The sequence below is a fragment of the Nelusetta ayraudi genome, unplaced genomic scaffold (assembly GCF_046127955.1).
Source record: "Nelusetta ayraudi isolate G7.1 ecotype Tasmania unplaced genomic scaffold, CSIRO-AGI_Nayr_v1 ptg000079l, whole genome shotgun sequence".
In the NCBI taxonomy this organism is placed as follows: Eukaryota; Metazoa; Chordata; class Actinopteri; order Tetraodontiformes; family Monacanthidae; genus Nelusetta; species Nelusetta ayraudi.
The window spans coordinates 1,782,501-1,805,245 of NW_027466129.1; the positions used below are offsets into that span (position 1 = coordinate 1,782,501).

The following is a 22,745-nucleotide window of genomic DNA, read 5'->3' on the forward strand; positions in this document are numbered from 1 at the left end:
TGCTTGAAATTTTTTAGGATTTTTTAAATTTGTTATGTGTTATTAATAAATAAATAAATAAATACATTTTTTTTGCACGCTTATCAGGGAAATTTTCTCAGAATGCTGAAATACCATAGAGGGCCACTAGAGGGCCAGACTTTACTTACCTAGCTTCACCTTTCTCCCCGCCGCCACCAGGCGCTACAAGGTCTACCGCCCGGTCCGCGGACCCCTGCGGGGCAACTCCTGCTGCCAGGGGGGCGTGGCCGGACGCTTCCTCCACTTGCAGAACGCCTTCTTCCCGTCCAATGAGGAGAGAGATCATCTGCTGATCGAGAGACGCCCCCTGTAGGCGGCATGCGGCGAAAGTACGGAGGAGCCCGATGGTGCGATGTACTGGAGAGGAAGTCAAGATGAATGAAATTAAAGATAATAAAATAAAATATGCAGAGAATTATATGAACGCGATACATTGTATTAATACCGTTTGTGAGAGGTTTGTGTTTGCTTTGGGGAGGGGGGAGTGCGGTATGTGATTGGAGGCTTTGACTAAACATGCTGTTGAGAGTCTGATTCTTCACAGCTGACCTGACAAATACAAAAATGAAAAAAAACAGCACTTTTTTTTTTATCTTTAGCAACTAATCTGAGATTTTTAATAAAGGTGTGAACTAACAGCTGCGCCGTCTGCTGTGTGACTGGAAGAAACACACTTTGCATATGATTAACTATCAAATAATAGCCTGGGAGGGATACTGTGCCCTTTGGGACGTCACAAACTAGGCATTTTAGCACATATTTTGTGGAGTAGAAGTAGATTTTGAAGATTTTGAACTTCAAAGACCTTTGGAGATCATTGACGTTCACAGAGCCAGACAGTCACAAGTACACACACACGCACAGACACACACATTTATTCCCCCAGTTACTGAACAACAAATGATTGAAATAAACGGGACACAAAAGCAATTTATTTATTTTTTATTTATTTTTTTTTATTCAGAGGCATTTGACAAGTGGAGCTGTGTGTGAAGGGGCACAAGCATGGTTGCAGAGAGGGGAGGTGGGGCGGGGCATGGGGGAGGGAATATATCATGCTGACGTCATGAGATCATCTTTCCCCGGCAAAAACAAAACAAACAAAAATATGATAGCAGGAAAATCAGGAGAGCCAGTCCTTCACAATCTGTCTCAAACCAGGAGGATGTTCCACATTAACACAGCCAAGAAATGCTAACAGAGGAAAATAATAACCAGCTACCAAGTTAGCGAGTGTGTGCAGCATCTGTGAAAGACGAGGGGGTAAAAGAAAAGTCCAGGACTTGTCGCTGTTCTAAAGTTTAAGAAATCAGAAACGAAAAAAAAACAAAATGAAAAGGCCGGCGCCATTTTTTTTGTTTAAATCTTTAAACACTTTTCCTTATTCAACTATTGAAATGCAAAAAAAAAATAAAATAAAATAAGAATCAAATGTGTGATTTGACATTTTCTTCCACAAACAGAAAAGAAAAAAACCCCAAGCAAAAAAAAAAAAAGGTTCAAAAACACAGAAGCCACACCACAGAAAAAAAACAAAAAAATCAGAGAGCAGAAAAGATTAAAGAATCATCGTTTGGAGATCAATTCAGATTAGACTCATAAACACTGGCAAAAAAGAAAACTTTTGGATCACTTTTCCTTCTTATTCTCTTAATTCTAGACGGTACATGATTTTTTTTTCTCATTTTTTTCTATGTTTTCAATATCAGGAGGGAGGGGCATTAAAAGTGAAGGGGAGGGGCTAAATTCTAACAAATAAAAGTATGCCTCTACTTCAAATACATCTCTAAAGAGGTAGATCAAAACAAACTGCGGGGGGGTGGAGGGGGGTGATCGGCAGGGCGGGGGCGGCGGGAAGAGTGGGCGGGGTCAAGCGAGGGGCTTTAATCGCTTCGAGCGTGAGCGCCAGGTTCCGGGGTGGGGGGGTCGCCGAGCTCACGGAGGAGGTGGTTGTTGCGGGAGGAGGTTGGGGGGGATCGGGGGGGGGGTACTGAGGTATCGGTGCACGCTGGCACTCAGTGGGGGAGGAGGGGCGCCCCGGTGCCATGCCGCTGCCCCCCTCAGCTGAGGTAGACTGCGTTCTACTGTAGGAAGCAATGATACACTCGAGCAACTTTGACCACAATCAACAGTATTTACATTCGGCATGAAGAGACAAAAAAAAAAAAAAAAAAGAGAAAAAAAAGGAAAATAAGCCATTTCATAACGTCCTCTTGAACAACAGCCCCCTCCCACCACACACACACACAGTTATCAAGTCGCAGGGGGTGGGGGTTTTGTGGGGGGGTTCCTTTCAGAATATTGTTGTTGTTTTTATTTCTTCCCTGCATGAACGAAAAGGAAAAAGTCCCGGTGGATTGGTGAGTGAGAGAGAAGAGCTTTTTTTTCTTTTTTTTCTTAAACTGCTGAATTCAGGTTTCCTGTCGCGCAAAACAACAACAACAAAAAAAAGTCAGAAGAAAGTAAAAAAAAAAAGAAGAGGATATTCAGGTCCATCTCTGCCTTCTCTCTCTGTCAGCATGCAGGGAACAGCGGGGGCTGAGGCTCGGGGGGGCCGAGGCCGTAGAAACTGGCTCAATCGAAAACCAAAAATTAACTTAAAAAAAAAAACAAGTTCGGATCACCGCAACGCCCCCACCCCCTCACCAAAAAAAAAAAACACGTCGACCAGACCCAACCAGGTCGGCGCTCCCCCAAGATTTTTGGAGAAATGAAACTTAATAAAGTACCAATAATGAAACCCCCCCCCCCAAAAAAAAAGTCACGGCGTCGTCGCTGCAGGTTGCGGTCGTCAGCGCGTCTGGAGTCGTTAAAGAGCCCACGATGGCGGAGCCACAGGTGCTGTGGTGGGGCGGGGGCTGTGGGGGGGGCAGGACCCCGGGGAGAAAAAAAACAAAACTGTTTTCTTGCAATATTCCTGTCAGCCACCAGCTGGGGTGAAGGGGGGGGGCGTTAACTCTTGAACCTGCGGAAGAGGAGGTGGTGGTGGGGTGGGGGATTGTGAGGGGGCGAGGAGGTGGTGGGCGGGGCTACTATGTACAACCAGACTGTACAGGGTTGGTGTTGCTGAAGCACGTGAGCCGCCCAACGCCACCGCCTAAAGCACCAGAGTTGAAGGCAGAAGGTCAGTTGGCTGCCGACCGACCGAACAGTTTTTCTTTTAACATTTTCTTAAAAAAATAAAAATGTTCAAAAAAGACTATCAGCTTTATAAAGTATACAAAATACCACAAAAGCAAAAAAGAAAAAGAAAAAAGAAAAGGAACATTTCTTTTTTTTTTAATATATATATATAGATATATATATATTTATATATATATTTATAATCGTTTTTTTTCTTCTCTCTTCTGAGGTACGAGATCCTGAGGTAGTTGCGTAAAAATGCATATTCTTTTTTTTTTCTTCTTTTAGACCTGGGCAGCCTGCCACTTAAGCACCGTTTTTTTTCTTTTCGTTATTTTTTTTCTCACAAAAGTATCAGTCGCGGCGCTGCCTCGCCTCTAAATATATATATGTATTTATATACGTATATATATATATATTTATTTATCCGCAATAGGTCTATCTATAAAAAAAAATGCATCCAAATTTATAAAAAAATGCCACTATGGTTTTTACAAAGGGGGGGGAGGGGCGGCAGGACGCTCAACACAAGCCACCTGTCGAGGAGGAGGAGGGGTGGATGGGTGAGGGTGAGGTGGGGTCTTTAGACACACCCACCTGTTCAATCAGAGCCAATAAGCCCCGCCCTCCCTAAAGAAAAAAAACAAAAAAAAAAACAAACTCTGCTGGTCCGGACGGGACCTGGCTAAGCGACGCCTTCATTCTCCTTCCCACAAAACAAAAGTCATGAGAGAGAAAAAAAAACCTTCCACTAGTTCAAGGCTAAAACTTCAAATTAAAATGAATTAAAAAAGGAAAACAAAACGGCAATAACTAAAAACGTCAAATCAAACCGAAACGTCTCAAAGTTTCCACACTGAGGAAGTGACAGAAAGGAGGGCGGAGGGGGGAGGGGCTCCTTCGTCTGGGGTTTTTTTTTTTTTAGTGTAAAATAAAAAGAGGACACACCCACGTGGTGAGGAAGAGGTGTGTGTGTGTGTGTGTGTGTGTGTGTGTGCGCGCTCGCTGGGAGCCCTCGGCAGTACATTCTAAAAGAGAGGGGGGTGCGGAGCTTGGGGGGAGGGAGGGGTTGGCGTCCACAGGCGGACGGTCTCAACTCGGCCACCAGAGGGCAGGATGTTTAGGTTAAGGTTCCCACGACCTTTGACCCCCTGAGATGCAGCTTTCCTTTTTTTTTTCAGAAAGGAGAAACACCAAAAACCCAGAGACTCCTCTCGTCTTGTGTTCTTCTTCCTCCTCCTGAACGCCCGAGCGCCGCCGCCGCCGCCCGTCAGTCAGTTAGTCAGTCGGTCGAGTCCTCCGACAGACTCGCCCGCTCGCCGCTGGCTCCAGGTGGCGCCACTGCGTCACTTCCTGCGAGCTGGCAGCGGAGTCTGGGAGCCCGACGACGGCTTAGTCTGCTGCTGCCTCTGGACCTGGGCCAGGATCTCCTGGATCTTCCTCTGGGCCAGCTGGAGGAGACCAAGATATTCTCTTATTACCATCAAATTTGATATTAAAAATGAAATTGATATTTTCCTGTCAATTCTGTTTGATTTTTCTTATCAGAATTTAAGGACACTAGGTGGCAATACATGCTTTGGATAACACAGTTGAACATTCCAGTGCAGTTCCACTGTCGGTGGAGAAAAACAAAGGAGTCATTTCAAAAAATCTAACAGTGGCATCATCACCACCACCACCACATTCATCACCACCGTCACCCCAGTCATCATCATCATCACCACCTCCTCCTCCACCACCACCACCCTGTTCCTGTCACAGCTCAGCCATGGCTGTAGTTTTGCCTCTTCTGCAGACAATTCTGAATGGAGCTTTTCAAGGCGGCTCAGTGAGTCGGACCTGCAACCTCAGTGGCCTTTTCAACCCTCAATTAAAAAGGAGAGTCTCCCACCTGACACGCGAAGAAGTGGCCACTGATCTTCACGATGACCTGGTCGTTCTCGTCAGGCGTCTGGTCCCGCGGCACCACCACGTCCGCACATGACAGGTTCTGCAGCTCGTTGACCTGCAGGAGGAACCGTGGAGACCACAGTCAAGTTCCAGTCAAGACCCCCGAGGGACACGACCCGCCCGGGCTCTGCCTCGACCCCCGGCTCACCGTCTTCCCGCCCTTCCCGATGACTCTGCCCGCAGCAAAGGAGGGAACCTTGATGTGAGCCTCCAGCTTCACCTCTTCCTTCGGCCCGAAGAAGTTCTCCTCCTTCAGTTTGCCGAAGATTCGACACTGAGCCTGCAGGGGCAGATGGGGGCAGGGGGGTTATTAAGGGTGCAGGAACCAGGAAGCGGTCCACCGAGGAACCAGGGACCAAGAACAAGTCCACTGTTGAACCAGGAATCTGTCCACTATGGAACCAGGAACTGGTCCACCGAGGAACCAGGGACCAAGAACAAGTCCACTGTAGAACCAGGAACCGTTCTACTGTGTCTTCCCACAGAGGAGCCAGCAGACTAGCTTGACAAGTTCTTGACAAGTTCCCCCTGATGCTACTTTCGCAGGAAGGTCACCTTGAACTGAGCCTCCGGCGGTCCGGCGATGATGACCATCCTCTGTTTTGGATCCACTCCTTCAGCTGGAGCAATCTGAAGGGGGAGGGGGGTACACACAACACGCAGCGCTTAGCAAGATCAGCAACAGCAACTGACGTTGCGGCCATTGGCCTCTGCGGCTCCGCCCACCTTGATGGAGGCTCCGGCGAAGCGCGACAGCTGCTTGATGTTCTGACCCTGCTTCCCGATGATGGCGCCGACGGCCAGCGCCGGGATGAAGAGGTGCACCGTCTCCGACTGCTGTGGCCCCTGTTGGGACACACGGCGGGTTAGCGTTAGCGTTAGCGTCCGAGTCGGGCAACAAAGCAGCGGAGGATCGTCATCTGCCCCGCAACACTGCAGTGATGATGTCACAGTTCAGGGTGCCGCTGTGCTGCAGGAAGTAGGTTGGAGTCTTTTTAATGGTGGAAAACTTTTTTTTCCATCAGGTGCAAAAAGAAACAAAAAGAAACCCAGCAGTTTTCCTCACAGCTCAGGGATGGCCAAGAACAAAAAGCAGCCCCACTCCTTTCTCTTCAGCTGTCTCTTTCCAACTCATGGATGTATTACAAGAACTGGATACCAGATTTTTCTCCAGTGGCTACTCAGAGTACTGCAGCAAAGAAATCCCACTGGGCCCAAAAAACACTTTCCACCCAGTAGACCGCAATACAAAAAGAAACTCCTCTAAAATAGCTGACAGGATGACCTTTGACCTGAAACGCAGTTCATCACCAATCTTTCTATTGCAATTTTTTTCAGTCATGGTCTTTTAGTCTTTCAAAAAATGTATTATAAATGCCAGAAAATCAGCAGAAAAGAGTTTTATATCCCCAGCAGGACGTCACGCCGTCGTCCGTTGCTGCTGCTGTGTCTCGGCCTCCTGATGCATCATGGGAGTTGTAAAGGCGCGATGGGAAGTGCTACTGCGAAAGTCTAAGGGCCTGTTTCCACGGGCGCACCTCGGCTCGGCTTACAGGCATTTCCACTGGCGCCTACGCGGTTCCAACCGTTACCATTTGGGTCCCTGCTCCCTTGAGGTTCCAAGGGGGCCGACCAGGTACACTACTGGCGCGGTAGCACAGGGCAGGATGCTGATTGGCTAAGAGTTTTAATGAAAGACGAGTGGGAGTCTTTCAACAAAACTAAAACAGCCATTTTTAAAATGATTTGTACATTTATACATCACACATTTATCAAACTGTGCCGAGTAGCGCCGGCGGAAATGGGCCCAAAAACTTGTTCGGCATCTGCGACTGGCAGAGCAACTCCATTCAAATGACTGGGGAGCGGCTATGTTGAAGGCCTGGCGGGGCCTGTTCTAACCCCACAGCGAGCAGCCACAAGCCGTGCAAAGCACTCTGGGACGGCGGTGAGTGGGAGCGGGGCTTACGGCGAGGAACTGGCTGCTCACCGACGACGGCGGCGGCACAGGGGCCCCGAACGGACCCTCGAGCCCGTAAGGACACTGGAGGGGGAGAAGAGAGAGCAGAGCTCAAGACCTCTGGAGGTTCCACCGGCCAAAAGTAAAAAATAAATAAATAAATAAAAAAAAGTGCTAAAAAAATAAAACACAGCCAGTAAGGGCGGCGGGAGTTCCTAATGGTGGGCTCTACTTCCTGTCCAAATGGGAGGTGCGGAATGGGGGAGGGACTCACGCCAAACGGAGAGCCTCCATAGGCTCCAGGAGGGGACATGCTGGGCATGGAGGGGCCCATCCCTGGGGGTCCGCTGGGGAAGAGGCCCAGAGCGTTGAGGTTGAGTCCTGGAATCAGGTTGGACTGCAGCTGCAGGGAAAGAGGAGAGGAAAGTGAAAAGGTGATTTTGAGAAAAGAAGAAAACAGAGCTTTTTCTTTATATCAGGCGGTCTTTTTTCTTACTACAATGCCTGGAAATTGTCACAACAAAAGAGCAAAAAAATGACTGGAATTGTACTTGAGAGTGAGAATTATGGGAGACTTGGTTAAAAAACAAAAAACAAACCAAGGCCACATTTCCCATTTGTTTTTTTCTGGTGACAAAAAAAAATTGGTCAAAATAACTTGTTAGACAGCGTCGACAGCGGCGCTTCCTGCTGAATTGTGTAATCAAGCTAACAGGCAAATCTACCTTCAGCATTTTTCAAGGAAAAAAAAAAACCTGCAACGCAAAAAAAATAATTCACTGAAGAGAAGAAGGAAAAATTCCTCACGTTCATGGCGGCCATGTCACTCTCGTGCGACTCCCTGATCTTCTTCATCACCTCCTTCTCGGCCAGACCGCAGGCCTCGATGGTGCCCTTTATTGTGATGGTCCGCTCGGGGTTGTACAGGGTCAGGTCCTGCAAGCTGGAGGAGGAGGAAAAGCAGAAGGTGGTGGGGGAGGAAGAGGAGGAGGAGAGGTGAGAACCAGGCTGGAGATCACAGCAGCAGCAGCAGGAGCTCCGCCTCCTTACGGTGAGATGGTGATCTTGGTCTCCGTGTCCTGCTCAATCTTCTTCAGGTTGCGCCCCTCCTTCCCGATGACTCGGCCCACGTAGTAGTTGTGTGCCAGGATCTTGAGTGGGATCTCCTCAGTGCTGAGGGTGACGGAGGGTGGGAGAGGGAGTGACGGGGTGAGAGAGAGTTAGACAGGAGTGATAGAGAGTTAGAAAGGGTGAGAGAGAAGGATGGGGTGAGAGTGGGTTAGACGGGGTTAGACAGGGTGAGAGAGGGTTAGAGAGAAAGATAGGGTGAGAGAGAGTTAGACAGGAGTGATAGAGAGTAAGACGGGGTGAGAGTAAGATGAGGTAAGAGGGGGGGTGATAGGGTAAGAGAGTAAGACGGAGTGAGAGAGAAAGATGGAGTGCGAGAGAGTAAGACAGGGTGAGGGTAAGGCAAGGTGAGACAGGGTGAGAGAGGGTCAGAGAGAGTGAGACAGGGTGAGACAAGGGTGTCGCAAACTATGACGTCACAAACAAACCAACAAAAAGAATCACGCGTGTTAAACTCACAACTTGGTGTCGACGGCCTCCTTCTGCATGATGTCCATGATGGTGGTGCAGGCCTCGGAGCAGCCCTCCGGGGTGGAGTGGATGGTGATGGGCTTCTCTGCCGCACCTGCATTCTCCTTCCGGTGGATGTCGATCCTGGAGGAGGCGCAACAGAAGCGTGTCTGTTAGCTCCGGGAGCCACTTTGCCTCCCCCTCCCCCTCCTCCTCCTCTCAGCAGCAACATTTCTTTATTACTCTGCCTCGGACTGGGTAACACCCGCAAAAACCCTCAGCCCCTCCCTCCACCTTTATTTATTTTAATTCACTCCATTTAATTTTTCCCTTTGCACTGCAAATGCCAATTTAACTGTGCAAATTCCCCGTGCGTGGCATAGATAAAGGCATTCTTATTGGTTGAGCCCTTTCAATGCATTTCACCATCTAAATAACAACTTGTGATTGGACGAGCGAATCAACATGGCTGCCACCTTCTGACAGGCGCTCCCGCCTTCAACGGTGAATAATGATCATTTAGGTGTTTGAGAAATAAGTGGATAAAACAATCACTTTGTGTTTTTAGAAAGGTTCATCAGGGAAACACAGTCTGCTGATACACCTGTAGATTTTCTTTAGACAGACTGAACGTTAAACAAGCGTTAAAGGTAACAAACGAGTGCTTTTACAGACTGCGAACACACTGCGCAGAGCTCCGCCTCCAGTTACTGCCCTCTCGGAGGCGCTACAGCCCAATTGCCTCAAAAAACAAGCTGCTTCAGAACCAGTTTCATGGCCATTGAATGTGTTTGTTTGAATGTGTAACTATGTCTAAATGTCAGGTCAGGCTGCAGATTTGTGGGTCTGGAAAATTGGACCCAAAATTCACAACTAAGATTTAATAAATAAATAAATAAATAAACAAACGAATGAATGAACTGAGCAGTCTGCAGAGCTCCACCTACTTTGAGTGCGTCTGCTTGGTGATGTTCCTGATGGTGGCGCCCTCCTTGCCGATGATGGCGCCCACGAACTGCGTGGGCACCAGGATGCGCAGAGGGATGTCGGACTGGGCCTTGGGCCGTGCGCCCAGGCCGGGCGAGCCGGCCCGGGGTGGCCCGCGGCTGTTGTAGCCCCTCCGGCCGACGGGCGACGGACCCTCAGGGGCGGCAGTCTCGTCCGGGATGTAGGTCACCTTGAGGGTGTAGTTCTCCATCACCGAGGCGTTCAGCTTCTCCATGGCTCTGGGGGGGGGGGGAGAGGGAAGAGTCAGCAAGACCGAGACGGCTGCGATGGAAACTGGAAACTTTTTTTCTGCTCATCACGTCCTCAGAGTTGATATAAATAAATAAAAAATTATATATATATATAAAATGGGATTCCACTATCAGACCTCAAGGGGGCAACAGATGACTTTCATTTGCTAAAAATAAGTTCAGCCCCCCCCCAAAAAATGTAAAAATTTGGCTACGCTTGTCAATTCAGTCTTAGGGAATCCTAACCAGCAGGGGGTGCCAGATGGCTAATTAAAGCCCTTTAACTTGTATATAGGTCAGGGGTCAGCAACCTGCGGCTTCTGCGCCTCTGCAGTGGCTCCCTTTAGCAATGAAAAAAATGTAAAACATGGAAATACATTTTAGCCATAATTATGTCCCCGTTTACATGGAGGACTTTATACAAAAAAAACTTAAAAAATAAAATTAAAATTAAAATTAACGTGCGTGTTAAGAAAAGCGTTTGAAACATTGAAACAAACAAAAAAGATTACACAAAGCCGTCTCCAAAAATATCCACAGGTACATGGAAACGCTGGAAAGTACTTCCACCAGCCCTTATGTGGCGCTGTGGTTTTACTCCCTGAAGGCGGAAGAAGAAGAAGAAGAAGAAGACCTGGAGCCCCGTGTATTTACAGAAGCAGCAGCTCGCCGACATAGCACGGCGAAGGCAGCAAAGAACGCACGGAAAAAGACGGTGTGGGTAGATGACAAAGCCGAACTTCGGCTTCGAGTTACTCACTCACCGTCTCCGCCATCTTTACGTCGTGTCCACACAGGCTTTTGCGCCAACGATATGCAGGCGCAAAAAAAAAAAAACGACCAGAAATGCGGCACCTGATGAGTCAGAAGCGTAAATTGTGCTCCAGCAACCCTGCTGCATTTTGCAATGTCGATCGTCAGATATTGCAACCTCGGTGCAAACATCATTCACCGGCCGTTTCATTTTCAACGGAATACTTTATTTTTTTATTGCTGTCAAACAACATTCGCGTTGGCTTTCTCCCCGGACTTGCGCCAAGAAAGACCGTTGCAAAAAATCCCCACAGCCTCGGGTCTCAGTCACCCGGTGAAGGTTGCCGACCCCTGATATAGACACTAACAGACTGAATTTGGGGAGCAGGAAGGAGCGTGTGTGTGTGTGTGTGTGTACACTCACAGTCTAGCCTGGTCCTTGGCTGCATATCGAACGTTGACGACTGCAGTTTCTGTCTCAGTGTTCACTGGAGGAGAAGGAGCAGAGCAGGTGGAGATGGTGAAGTCACACACAGACAAACACCGACTGGTTCACCCTTCAAATTGTACCGCTGGACCACAAAGAGTAGTGTGTGTGTGTGTGTGTGTGTGTGTGCTGACCTTGTTCACAGCTCTCCACGGTGCCGTACTGAGCCAACATCCCGTCCAGAACCTGAGAGACACGACACACATGGTGAGGAACTCAACCAGGAACCAGCTGGAGGTCCATAGGGGGCCATCACCAGGGAGTTAGACACACACACACACACACACACACACACACACACACACACACACACACACACACACACACACACACACACACACACACACACACACACAATTCAAGAGTTCAGCACTGATCATGTATCCAGGAAGAACCAGCGCTGCTTAGAATTCCGGCGTAAATTTCTTTAAAAATGCAAAGCAAACAAATCAAACCAAATTAGTTTTACAGTTTCAAGGCTTCAGTGCCAGTGGCTCAGGTGGACCATCATTCAGAAGAAGTCATTTTTAGCTGGTGTGAATTCACTGGGAATAATGAAAGAAAAGAAACAGTCATTTCCGTCACTGGTGGATTGAAGGCAGCAGTTCACTGCCGCTGACGGACCAATGGGAGAAAAGCAACTGAGAATTTTTTTTCCCCCTACATCAGCAACAAACACCCTGTTAAAAACATTCCCTCACACTCACAGCAACACAGCCGGGCCTAATGATTCACTGATTCACTGAATCACTGATTCCACTGACAGACCCGGGGCTGATCACAGGTGAGTGACCGAAGGAGCTGCGGCTCGGCCGGCCGGGCGAGGCCACGCCCACCCCCGACACTGAGGCGCTCAACCCCCACCTCTCAGCCAATGGCAGGCAAGCAGGCGGCCCCGCCCCTTTCATTGCAACAACCAACCACGGCCAGGTCCTGCCGCTTCATTGGCCAGCGGTGACTGGGCGAGCTGCTCACCCATCCACCCCCCCACCCCCCCACCTCCCCGCTCCACCCGCCAATGAGGAGCTACGGACACTCTGGAAAAGGGCGGAGCGCATTCCAGCAGGAAGCCGAGAGGGAGGGAGGGACGGAGGGAGCTCATGCTACACATTCTGTGAATCAGTGCACATGGAGGAAGGCCCCCCCTTCCCCCCTTCTCTCCCCCCCCCCGGCCTTCTTCCTTCCCACCCACTCACAGCCTGAGCACCGCTGAGCTGCTGCCATTACTGCTGCTACTACTACTGCCGCTACTACAGAGCAACACAACCATCTTCTCCACCTGGTCAAAGTCAAACAAGGCCTTGGAGCTGGTCCACCCTGGACCAGGGTCTTCAGGTCACCTTCTGCTGCTCCACAGCTCCGTGCTAGCAACACACGTGGTGGAGGAGGAAGAGGAGGAGCAGCAGCAGCAGCAGCAGCAGCAGAGGGCCGTGCGTGTGTGCGTGGGCAGAGCCGCTCCACCATTACGACACGCTGAGCAAGTCTGGGGCCATTTGATCACTGGGATTCAGTGGAGGTCGAGGACGAGCAGCAGCAGCAGCAGCAGCAGCAGCAGCAGCAGCTTCACAATCACAGTGTCGCTGTACACTTTACTCCCCAAGTACGTGGGCTTTTAAAATAAAGAGAAAATAAAATTCTGAACCAGTCTGAGCTCACAGAGGAGAGGAAAAAAGAAGGAGCAATGTTATAATTTCTAATAATATTAATTTTCACACACGCTAGGGAAGCTAATCAGCAGCAGAGGAAGAGAATGGGGACCATCTGGTCAAAGGTTCTGGAGGTTCTTTCAGGTGGAAGGAGGAGTTAAACACGGAATCAGTGCAGAGGAGAGAAAAATAAAATAAAAGTGTGATTCTATGTCACCAGCGGGAGTTGTTTTTTTTTTTCTTTTTTACACATATCACCTGCAGAGTGAAAAACACTCCCACTCCCTCTCTATCACTCTATCACCCTCTCCCACCACCACCAACAACAAAGGGGGAGAAAAAGAAAAAAAAAACAGCAAGCAGCAGCAGGCGGCCTTGAAAGTGTTTCAGCTGAGATGGTCGACAGTAAACATCTGCAGCAGCAGAAACACCGCCGACCAGTCAGAGCCAGTTAGAAAGAAAAAAAAACACCTGTGACTCCCAGCGAATCGGAGCGGCCGACTGACGCTCAGCTCCCACCCTCATTCCCGCTTTGAATCAGCAAGTCCTCTCTCCGATCAGGCACTTCCGTCTCCTCCAGGAACAAACTCAGACATTAAGTTCTTAATAAAATTGAAAAATTCAGGCTTTTATTGTTGTCGTTTTTCGGCTTGAGGTCATTTCAATTATATTCTTGAACTAACCAGGTCTCTGCAAGGAGGTTTGCATATTTTCAAAAAAATAAAATAAAAAACACCATCAAGTCCTTGGACTTGGAATTATTCCGTACTTTAATAAAAAAAAAAAAAAAATCAGCTCAGCAGCAGCGCAGACGGACCGACGGACAGCTGAGCGACTGGGTGACAAGAAGACAGACACATTGTTTGATCCCGTCTGCATTCATCCAGCCCCAAGAATCATATCACGGCAAATTAACAGCTCAATTTTTTTAAATTTTAATTAAATAACTACATAAAATAAATACAATTCAGCCCGAAACACCAGATTTCCACCAGTGAATTTCGCAGCAGCTGCTTTGGAAATTTCAATTCCTCTTTTTTTTTTTTAATCGTTAACTGGTGTTCTGTGAGTCACAGCTCAGCGACCGTCAAGGCGGCAGAGACAGAGAGAAAGAGAGAGGAAATAAAAACTTCTCCAAACAATCGAGTCATGACCCCAACGTCGGGCAGCAGGAAGACCCCCCCTGCCCTCCTCCAGGAGGACCAATAAGTGCCTGAATCCAGCAGAGATGCTAACAGGGTTCGCTGGGAACCCAGCGCGGGTCACATGACAGCCATGATCCTGTCTAGGCTCCGCCCAAATGACCAATGCCCAGCCCCTGCTCCCCCCCCCCCCCCAGGAGACCCTCTGTTAGTGGCGTAGCGTGCGAGCGACTCACCTCCCACTGCATGTGAGGCGGGATGTTCCTGATCTGCAGCTTGCAGCTCCTGGAGGAGGAAATAGATGAAGAGAGAGTGAGAGAGAGAGCGAAATTAATCTGACTGCAACAATCCCAGTTAACCTGCGTCATGAGGACCAGTGGATCCTCCAGCAGGACGTTCCAGGTGTTCCAGGCCTGCTGATGGACTGAGGCCTGTGACTGGCACTCAGAGTCAAAGTCAAAATTGGATAGAGGATTAAAAGGCCACGCCCCTTCCTGTCCAGTCCAGTGCCATCCTGGCCGGAATCAGCAGGAAGTCGTTAAAAAGAGGCGAGAGACAAACCAGAAGATGCTGCTACACCACGTCTACCACGTGACTGACGGTCAAAAATGAGCAGCAGCAGCATAATCACCATAACCAGCAGAAACTACACACAGCCTCACCCAGTGTGTGTGTGTGTGTGTGTGTGTGTAACTAGCAAGGAATCACAGAAGCGTGGCTCTTCCCAACGGGAATCTCGCTGCTAGCCGCTAGCTGAGTCACGCTAGTCAGCCAGAAAAGTTGTTTTTTTTTTTAAAAACACCTCAGCATGCACGTTGCGTTCAGGGACCCCCACAATGGCGTTGCTGTGCTCCATCACTGACCAACAAGCAGGACAGATGTCTCCGATTCATCCGCCACACCAGTGTGTGTGTGTGTGTGTGTGTGTGTGTGTGTGTGTGTGTGTGTGCGTCCTCCTGCTGCATGCCGAGGCCACTTTCCAAAGTCCCCCAACAGGTTCCGAACACACAGGAAGTGTCGGACACAGGAACAGGAAGTGCCCGGCAGACGGCTAAAATTTGTCCAAATTAATAATATCTGCCACCATAAAAATAAATTAGAGAGATACAAAAAGCGTAAAAAAAAAACCCAACAACTTGTAAACATTTCCTGTTTCCTTTTCTAATTCCAATTCTCACTCCACAATGAGAAGGTTAGCTCAGCGACCAGAAGAAAGCATGACGCAAATTTCTCAAGATCAATAAAGTATCCATTTTCCTATCTATCGATCAAAAGCTGCTGCTGATTTGATCGATCAATCAATCTTCTTTATTTAACCAGGTAAAAAGACCTCATTGAGCGACCTGACCAAGAGGGCAGCAAAAACAAGGTTACAGCAATACATAAAACACCACAACAGCAGTCACACACTATAGGTAGGAGCACAAACTACTTCCAACATTAACACAAGAACACGTGACCGGTCAAAATAATTTAAAATGTTTCAGTAGTTAAAAAAAAATAAAATTCAAACACAAGTACAATGCCCAATAGAACTGGTTTCTCCATGACCAGGGAGCTGCATATCTGAAGGCTTTTTGATGGGACTTTAAAGGGCATTAAAAGGCAAGCAGCCTGGAAGCTAAACTAGCTAGCTAACCTTCACACCCTGTGTTGTTCTGCTGATAAATATACAGTTTAAATCATTCACATAAACCCAGAAATTAAATGATGAACCAAAAAAATAATAATTCACACACACTCAACACACTAAACACTGGAACCCGCAACAACGTCGAGGTTGGAATCCCCCCCCGCCCTGGTTTGCTGCAGTGATTGAACCCACTGCTTGCCTCCAAGCCAGTCTTTTATTTTATTTTCTCCCCCATCAAAAACAAACAAATAAAATGAAACAAATCAACAAGGAAGCTACGCTACGCTAACAGCCCGGCCAGGCTCTGCACTGCACTGCAGTGCAGTGGGAACGGGCTGGCGAAATCTGCAAAAGAGCACCAGGCACTTCCACTCGGATTAACCTATAGACACACACACACACAGAAGTCAGCCAGGGTTTGGCTGGGGGAGGGGCTAGTATACATTCCCAAGTCCCAGCCTTTGATTTGGGCGGGGGTTGGGGGGGCTTCAGTGGAGGGTAACGAGGCCCTGGCTGTCCCGGTGGGGGTGGGGCCCCGTTACCATGGACACCCAACCAGTCCAACCACGGGAACATGTAGCGCGAGGGGGGTTAAAAGTAGGGTGGAGGGGCTTGAGAGTGACCGGGGGAGGGGCGGGAGGGGACAGCCCGTCATGTGACCACGAGGAGGAGGAAGAAGAGGGGGAGGCTCCGTATTTACTTTTAAAAATGGACCCATGTTCCACAGGACAGCCGGCTCGGGCCGCCATCAGCACACCAGTGGGTGTGTGAGAGTGTGTGCGCATACACACACACACACTCACAAACACACACACACACACAGAGACACACTGCATTCATGTCTGGATTTACCAGTTTGGAAGTCCTATAAAGAAATTCAAAGGTTTCTCTTTTAGCTATGAGCAACTGTTATGTTGCAGATGACACACGCACGCACGCACACACACACACACACGTATCTAATTCACGTTCAAAGGGGACTAAGGGAGAATGAGCAGAGCTTTGCATTCTGGGTAATACCGAGTCTCCACCTCCACACGTTTACATCGTACACACACCGTCGTCTTTTCTTTTTTTCCCCTGTTGCAGAGGGGGCCCCACAGTGACCCCATGACCCACAATTCTTTGCAGCAAGAAATCAGAGTCGCCGCGCCGTCACTCGAATTCATCAGCAGAAAAGAAATTGAAGAAGCACCGCCAGTTATGAGGTTAAATTTTTTTATTTGGTGCCTTTTGTTTTATTTTAAACTTTGAATGAATTCCGGCTGAGAAACAGCTGCTTCTCTCCATACATTGTGAAATAAAAGGATTTTTTAAAAATCCCAGCCAATGGCAGTTCAACACACACCCTCATTCCAGTGACGCCATTTTCTGTTTTTTCAGCCCACAAGAGGACGGCCTGGGTTTTTTTTTGGTTGAATTTCCTGTTTTGTTTTTTATTTTTTAAAATGGAAGATCTAGGAAGTGGATAACATAAATACTATATATTATAAATCTTAAAATCAGAGTGTAGTAACTTCACAGTGATTTTTTTTATTATATAAATAATTATAAAAGTATTATAAAAATAATTATTATTATTTTTAAAAAAAAGCTTAATTCTGACATTAGTATCACTATGAGAGTAACTATTTACATTAATTTTACTGGCATGAATTAATTTAACTTGGACCACTTCCTAAATGAATTAAACTTTTGTCAAAAAAAATGAATGAATGAATGAATGAATAAATAAATAAATATAGATGCGATAAAACTGCCATTTTTCTGCCAACATAAAATAATCATTCTGGGAATTTTAAAAAATGTATTTCTGAGACTAAAAAATAATCTATATCTTTCTCTGCGCACACACACACACACACACACACACACACACACACACACACACACACACACACACACACACACACACACACACACACACACACACACACACACACACACACACACACACACGTTACGGCTTTGTTGGTGTCATCTTTGAAATGTCAGATTAAATGAGCAGTTTTTTGTTGAAAAAAAGTCAGACTCAAATAATGAAAAAATAAATAAATAAATTGAAACTCTGCAGTTGAAAACAATAAGCGAATATTAAAAGAATCAAAGGGCGTCCGTGGGAGGGTGGTGGTGGGGCGGGGGTGGGCGTGACATTTCCACACGAGCTCCTGAACGCGACACGAGGTGAATTCTGCTTCGACAATCAGCTTGCTTCTCCGTTTTTTTCCCTCTCTCTCTCCGCTCCCTCCAGGAAACGTCAACCGACTCGTTGCCGCCGCCGTCCACGACCACTGTAGGTCCGTCCACGACGGACAGACCGACTCAAACCAACGGCCCCACTTCCCCTGCCTGCCCTACCGGGGTCAAAGGTTAGAGCTGCACTGATTGGCAGAGCCTCCCTTGGTTGATTTTCGCAGGCTGGAATGCAGGGGGAAGCCCCTCCCCCGTCGCCCCCTTCCCCCAGCCAGACAAGTGTTGCCATTGACCACCATGTTGGAAAGACTAGAAGAAGAAGGAGGAGATTGAGGAGGAGGCGGAAGGGGGGAGGGGCAGTCTACAGCTGAAGCTCCACTCCTACAACGTCACCCACATCAGGACACAATCGAATTTTTTTTCGTCATTAGCGTTTCACTCTGTGTTCTGATGGATGTCGCCCATGTGGTTCATTCATCCATCCAACCAACCAGGTGACGATTGAATAAGTTAATCAATTAAAAAAAAAAAAAAAAAAATTAAAATGCGGAAGTAAGATGTGCCCTCGAGGCTCCACGTCAGCGGCACAGAAACTCCAGAAAACACGCGGGGCGCAAGTCACAGGTCGTGGCGCGTGCACGCCCAATACACTCACCCCACCCCAACCCACCCCCACCCAAAAACAAACAACCAGAAAAAAAAACACTGGGCCGTTTCACGTCTAAACTGGGAGCGAGGCGTCCGCGTGACGGACACATGGCCACAGCACGTCGAATCATAATTATTAAAAAAAATAAAATAAAATAACTGAGGGGAAAAAATGAACCGTCAACCCCGAATCAACCGGGCAGCCAAACGGACACGAGCGCGATGCATAGAAACGGCAGGATTTCAGCGTTTTTACGCCCTCTGCGCAAAAAGCGCACACGCCCAACGAAGACGCTCCATGCCGTTTGTTGCAGATAATTGCCATTTATTTATTTATTTTTAGTTCCCGCGGGTGTGACCCTCGGACTAGGTGGCGGGTGCATTCATGTTTTGATGTGAACCCCGTGTCCACCCCCCCACCCACCCCAAAAAAAACACCCCTCCTGGGCTCCATCTCGCGCCAGGCGGAAGTGGAGGCACAATGACGACCACATCCTCCTCAAATGGACGCCGCCACCACTAGCACCACCAGCAGGCCCGCTCACCTCCACCCACCCACCCCCACACAGAGCCCCAACACAACAAGTCATACAAAGTAACAACAACAAAAACGGAACGAGCGACGACATATCTACAAGCGCGTGCAGCTGAGCGTGCGCAGCTCGAGCCAACAGGCAACATGGCGAGGAGCTGGAGCAGCAGCAGGCTCCGCTCCTGACGCCCCTTTCATATGACCCCGCAGCACCACTATTGCGTGTATATATCTATATATGTATCGTACTATTTAAAATAAAATAAGAGAAAAAAAAAAGCCGAGTCGCCATTTACGCAAAAGTTCCCACAGTGACCAACGACATAGCGTGCACTAATTCAAATTGTTCACAACACGAGTTGATGAAGAAGCAGCAGCAGCAGCAGCAATTTCAAATAAAATCATTAATTAATTTTCAAAAAAGAAAAAAAAAGAAAGAAAGCAGACGTACCTCTGACGTTTCGGTACCGAGTGCTCCACTTGCAGAACTTTCCCGTGAAGTTCAACTTTTCCTGCAAAAAAAAAAAATAAGAAAAATAAGAAAACAACAACACGTTAAAGGGACGAAGTGAGCGCCGAGGTTTAACTGCTGCTATCCTTTGACCTCTCGACAGAGCAGCTAGAGCGGAGCAGGCCTCACGCCGTCCAACCTCGTTTCCTTCTTCTACTTCTTTTAAAATGTAAAGATTTATTCAACTCGCCGCTCAATTGGCGCCTGAGACAGAAAGCAGCGCGTGCATTTCTTTTGTTTTTTGTTTTTATTTCTTAAAAAACAAAAAACAAAACCACGGTGCACTTTCGTTGTCACGTCGATAACGTGGAGAAACAGTCAGCAGCACGGTGGGCTGCTGACTGTCGGTGTGTGTGTGTGTGTGTGTGTGTGTGTTTTTCTGCTGATGAATTTAAAGTTGACGCACATGTAGCCTCTCCAGAGCTCAACAGTCGTTGGTTTGAATCTGCACATCTCTGCCTCGTGTGTGTTGCTTGGCCTACATTTGAGCAACACATTAGAAGCACCTGGCGTCACAAAACATGGCTCCCCGGCTGCAGCAGCTACAGCAGCACCCCGGGGTGCAACTTTAACTCATGGAGAATAGATGGACGACGACGCAAAACACACACACACACACACACACACACACACTTATATAAATATATGTACACATGCTCTGGCCCGAGCGTGTGAGCTGCACTCACTTCACGGACGCAGCAGCCGCTGCCGTTTTACACTCGCGGGTGTTTTTGGCTCTTACACACCTTTAAAAATAAAATAAAATAAAATAAAATAACTAAATCAACATCTCTATACACAAAAGACACAGAGAGGCCGACGGCCATTAGTGTGAACCCCGGGGTGTCAAAAGGCCAAGCAAAGGTTGTGTTGAGCAAGGGAGCCTCCCCCCGACCCTGCACGACCACACCGCCCTTTAATCAGCAGCAGCAGCGACCGAACTACTACTTCTGGTAGCAGTAGTAGTGGTGGTAGTGGATGTGTTCCATCAAAGATATTTCATATTTTAATTAAAGTAAAAAAACAAAAAAACAGAAAAAAAAACAACAAGCTGCGTCCTCACCTGACAGCACGTCGATGGCCTTCATGGCAGTCTTCTCGTCCGGGCAGTCCACGAACGCATAGCCGGTTTTGAGCAGGAACGAGCCGCTGTGCGGGATCTTCCACTGCTCGAAGATACTTTCCAAGTCCTCCTCGGTGGCCTCGGCGCTCACGTTCCCGATGTACAGCTTATTCATGGCCAAAAAAATATATCAACGGGTGTGTGTGTGTGTGTGTGTGTGTGTGTGTGTGTGTGTGTGTGAGAGAGAGAGAGAGAGAGAGAGAGAGACGAGGGTGGCGGGGTTGGGAGGGGGGTGCCACAGTCCTGAGGGCGCAGATGTGTGCGTATCCGAGAGTGTGCGTCCGAGTGTGTGTGTGTGTGCGAGTGAGTGTGTGTGTTTGTTTGGAGTAGCCGTGGCGTGCTCCCCCTCGGTCACAGATGGATTTTCAACTGTGGCTGTGCCTCCTCCTCTCGCAGCCCCGGCGCGCGCGCTCGCTCGCTCCTGCTCCCCGTCGCTCGTCTCCGTCTCCGGGGCGCGCGAGAAATAAAAATTAAAGGGAAGAAAGAGGAAGAAGAGGAAGAAGAAGAAAGCCGCTCAATTATTCATCTGGACGCTCCAAAAGACGGTGCAGGAAGGAGGCTCGTGGGTTGACGGGATGAGCCGCGGAAGGAATATATATGTATATATATATATATATATCTCTGTATTTAAAAATAATTTTTTTAAAAATAAAATAAAATGAACCGCGCGCGCACACACACACGAGGAGGAGAAACTACTTTGCGCGTGTTCCTCCCCGAGCGACAAAAAAGAGAGCCGCTGCCGTAGAAGAGACAGAGCGCGAGACACACGGTGAAAGAAGTGGCGGACGCCTCGGAGTCCACAGCCCGGAATAAGAAGAAGAAGAAGAAGAGGACGAGAGAGAGGGAGGGGGAGGGTGGAGAGAGCAGGGGGTGTGATGGTTGGAGGAGGGGGAGGGAGCGTAGAGAGAGAGAGAGAGAGAGAGAGAATCCACAGCTATGCCGGCGTTTCTTCCCCCCCCCCGCCCCCATTTTTTTTCTTTTCTTTTTTTTCTTTTTGAATGAGCCACGTGTTCAAACTACAAATCAGCCCACACGTGAGGATCCCAATTGCTCAATTAAGTGTTTGGAATTGAGGAGGAGGAGGGGGGGGGGGGGAAAGAAAAAAAGAAAGAAATTCTCGGGAATCCGGGGTGGGGACAGAGGGAGGGGGGGAGAGGGGTTTCGAGGGGTGTGGGTGGATGGGGATGATGAGGGGGAGGGGGTGGGGGGAGGGCGGGCGCACTGTAGAGCAATGTTGTGTGTAAAGGGATTCCGTGAGAACTCGGGAGTATCTATCTCCGCTCCAGAATCAACACCGCCGCTCGGCTTCCTCGGTGCGAATGCTACGCTCTGATTGGCCGGCTGGGGCCCTTTTTTTGTGTGTGTGTGTGTGTGTGTGTGCGCACGCCCATGGCTGATGTATGCGGAGGGGAGGGGCGTGGGAGTGGGGGGCGTGGCTTTTTCTCTCTCTCTCTTTCTGCCATGCTGATGACCCGGTGGGTGGGAGAGGCGAGGAGGAGGGGGAGGGGGAGATGAGGGCCATTCATATAAACATCTAGCCCTGTGTAGTAGTAGTAGTAGTTTGTGTCCTGTGCGTGCGCGGGCACGCTCGCTCCAGTGCGTGGGAGTGGGAGTGGAAGACGTGCGTGTGTGCGTGCGCGCCCACAGCGTGGGACTGACACGTAACTGCCTTCCTCTCCCACATGGCGTCGTCCATCTTCCTCGGGCAGCCGCAGAGCAGCGCTAACCCTCAGCAGCCAGGTTCCGGGTTCCGGGCATGAGTGGCCCCGTGGCCTCACCCTCCTCCCCCTGGGTGAGGAGGGTGAGGAGCCCGAGGCACGGACGTGCTTAGAAAGGGGGTCAAGATGTGTTTTAAGACAGCAGGAAGTGACGACCAGCGTGGAGGCCATGTGGTTCCTCTCGCTCTCTCTCTTTCTCCGCCTCTCTCTCTTTGCCATACCTCAGCCTACTGGGGGGAGGGGAGAGAGAGAGGGAGAGGCAGGGCTTTCCCTGCAGGCACACAGTCGGTTTGTCTAGTCTCCTATAGGCCACAGTGAGCAACGGAAGTCACGCACAGAGCGCGTGTCGCCCTGCAGAGGGAGCGACAGGCTAAAGGTCAAAGTTCTGCAGAGGGGAGGTGGAGGAAGAGGTGGGAGGGTGGAAGGTGAAGGAAGCGGGGGAGGTGGAGGAGGTGGAAGAGGAGGTAGAGGAGAAGCAGACAG

The 22,745-nt window shown here is 48.9% G+C and overlaps 2 protein-coding genes across 5 annotated transcripts in view; one reads left to right on the forward strand and one right to left on the reverse strand.

The window, feature by feature from the left end:
- gpnmb (glycoprotein (transmembrane) nmb) overlaps positions 1-659 on the forward strand; it is a 6,866-nt gene extending 6,207 nt beyond the window's left edge. For both annotated transcript variants that reach the window (XM_076044308.1, XM_076044309.1), the window contains exon 12: positions 181-659. In XM_076044308.1, the coding sequence (XP_075900423.1) occupies positions 181-334 (154 nt within the window). In that variant the 3' untranslated portion in view covers positions 335-659. The remainder of the gene's footprint in view (positions 1-180) is intronic.
- A 288-nt stretch (positions 660-947) lies between these two features.
- On the reverse strand, positions 948-20,685 carry igf2bp3 (insulin-like growth factor 2 mRNA binding protein 3). Of its 3 annotated transcripts, XM_076044061.1 has the most exons (16): positions 20,482-20,685; positions 19,359-19,419; positions 14,138-14,186; positions 11,248-11,299; positions 11,051-11,114; positions 9,583-9,861; positions 8,645-8,779; positions 8,108-8,230; positions 7,865-8,000; positions 7,332-7,460; positions 7,067-7,141; positions 5,824-5,943; positions 5,653-5,727; positions 5,246-5,377; positions 5,039-5,152; positions 948-4,595 (listed from the first exon to the last, which is right to left on the reverse strand). In XM_076044061.1, the coding sequence occupies exons 1-16, from the start codon at positions 20,654-20,656 to the stop codon at positions 4,491-4,493; spliced, it is 1,824 nt and encodes a 607-aa protein (XP_075900176.1). In that variant the 5' UTR covers positions 20,657-20,685; the 3' UTR covers positions 948-4,490. The 3 variants fall into 3 exon arrangements, with proteins under 3 accessions (XP_075900176.1, XP_075900177.1, XP_075900179.1); XM_076044062.1 differs by lacking the exon at positions 7,067-7,141; XM_076044064.1 differs by lacking the exons at positions 14,138-14,186; positions 19,359-19,419; positions 20,482-20,685 and adding an exon at positions 13,231-13,415.
- Positions 20,686-22,745: the final 2,060 nt, after the last annotated feature.

Excerpts from the sequence above, each read along its gene's own strand:
- igf2bp3 (XM_076044061.1), bottom strand. The coding sequence starts at position 20,656 with ATGAATAAGCTGTACATCGGGAACGTGAGCGCCGAGGCCACCGAGGAG. Across the intron at positions 14,187-19,358 it reads TCGGTACCGAAACGTCAGAG|GAGCTGCAAGCTGCAGATCA; the intron begins GTACGTCTGCTT and ends TTCCTCCTCCAG. Across the intron at positions 9,862-11,050 it reads GCCAAGGACCAGGCTAGACT|AGCCATGGAGAAGCTGAACG; the intron begins GTGAGTGTACAC and ends CCCCCCCCCCAG.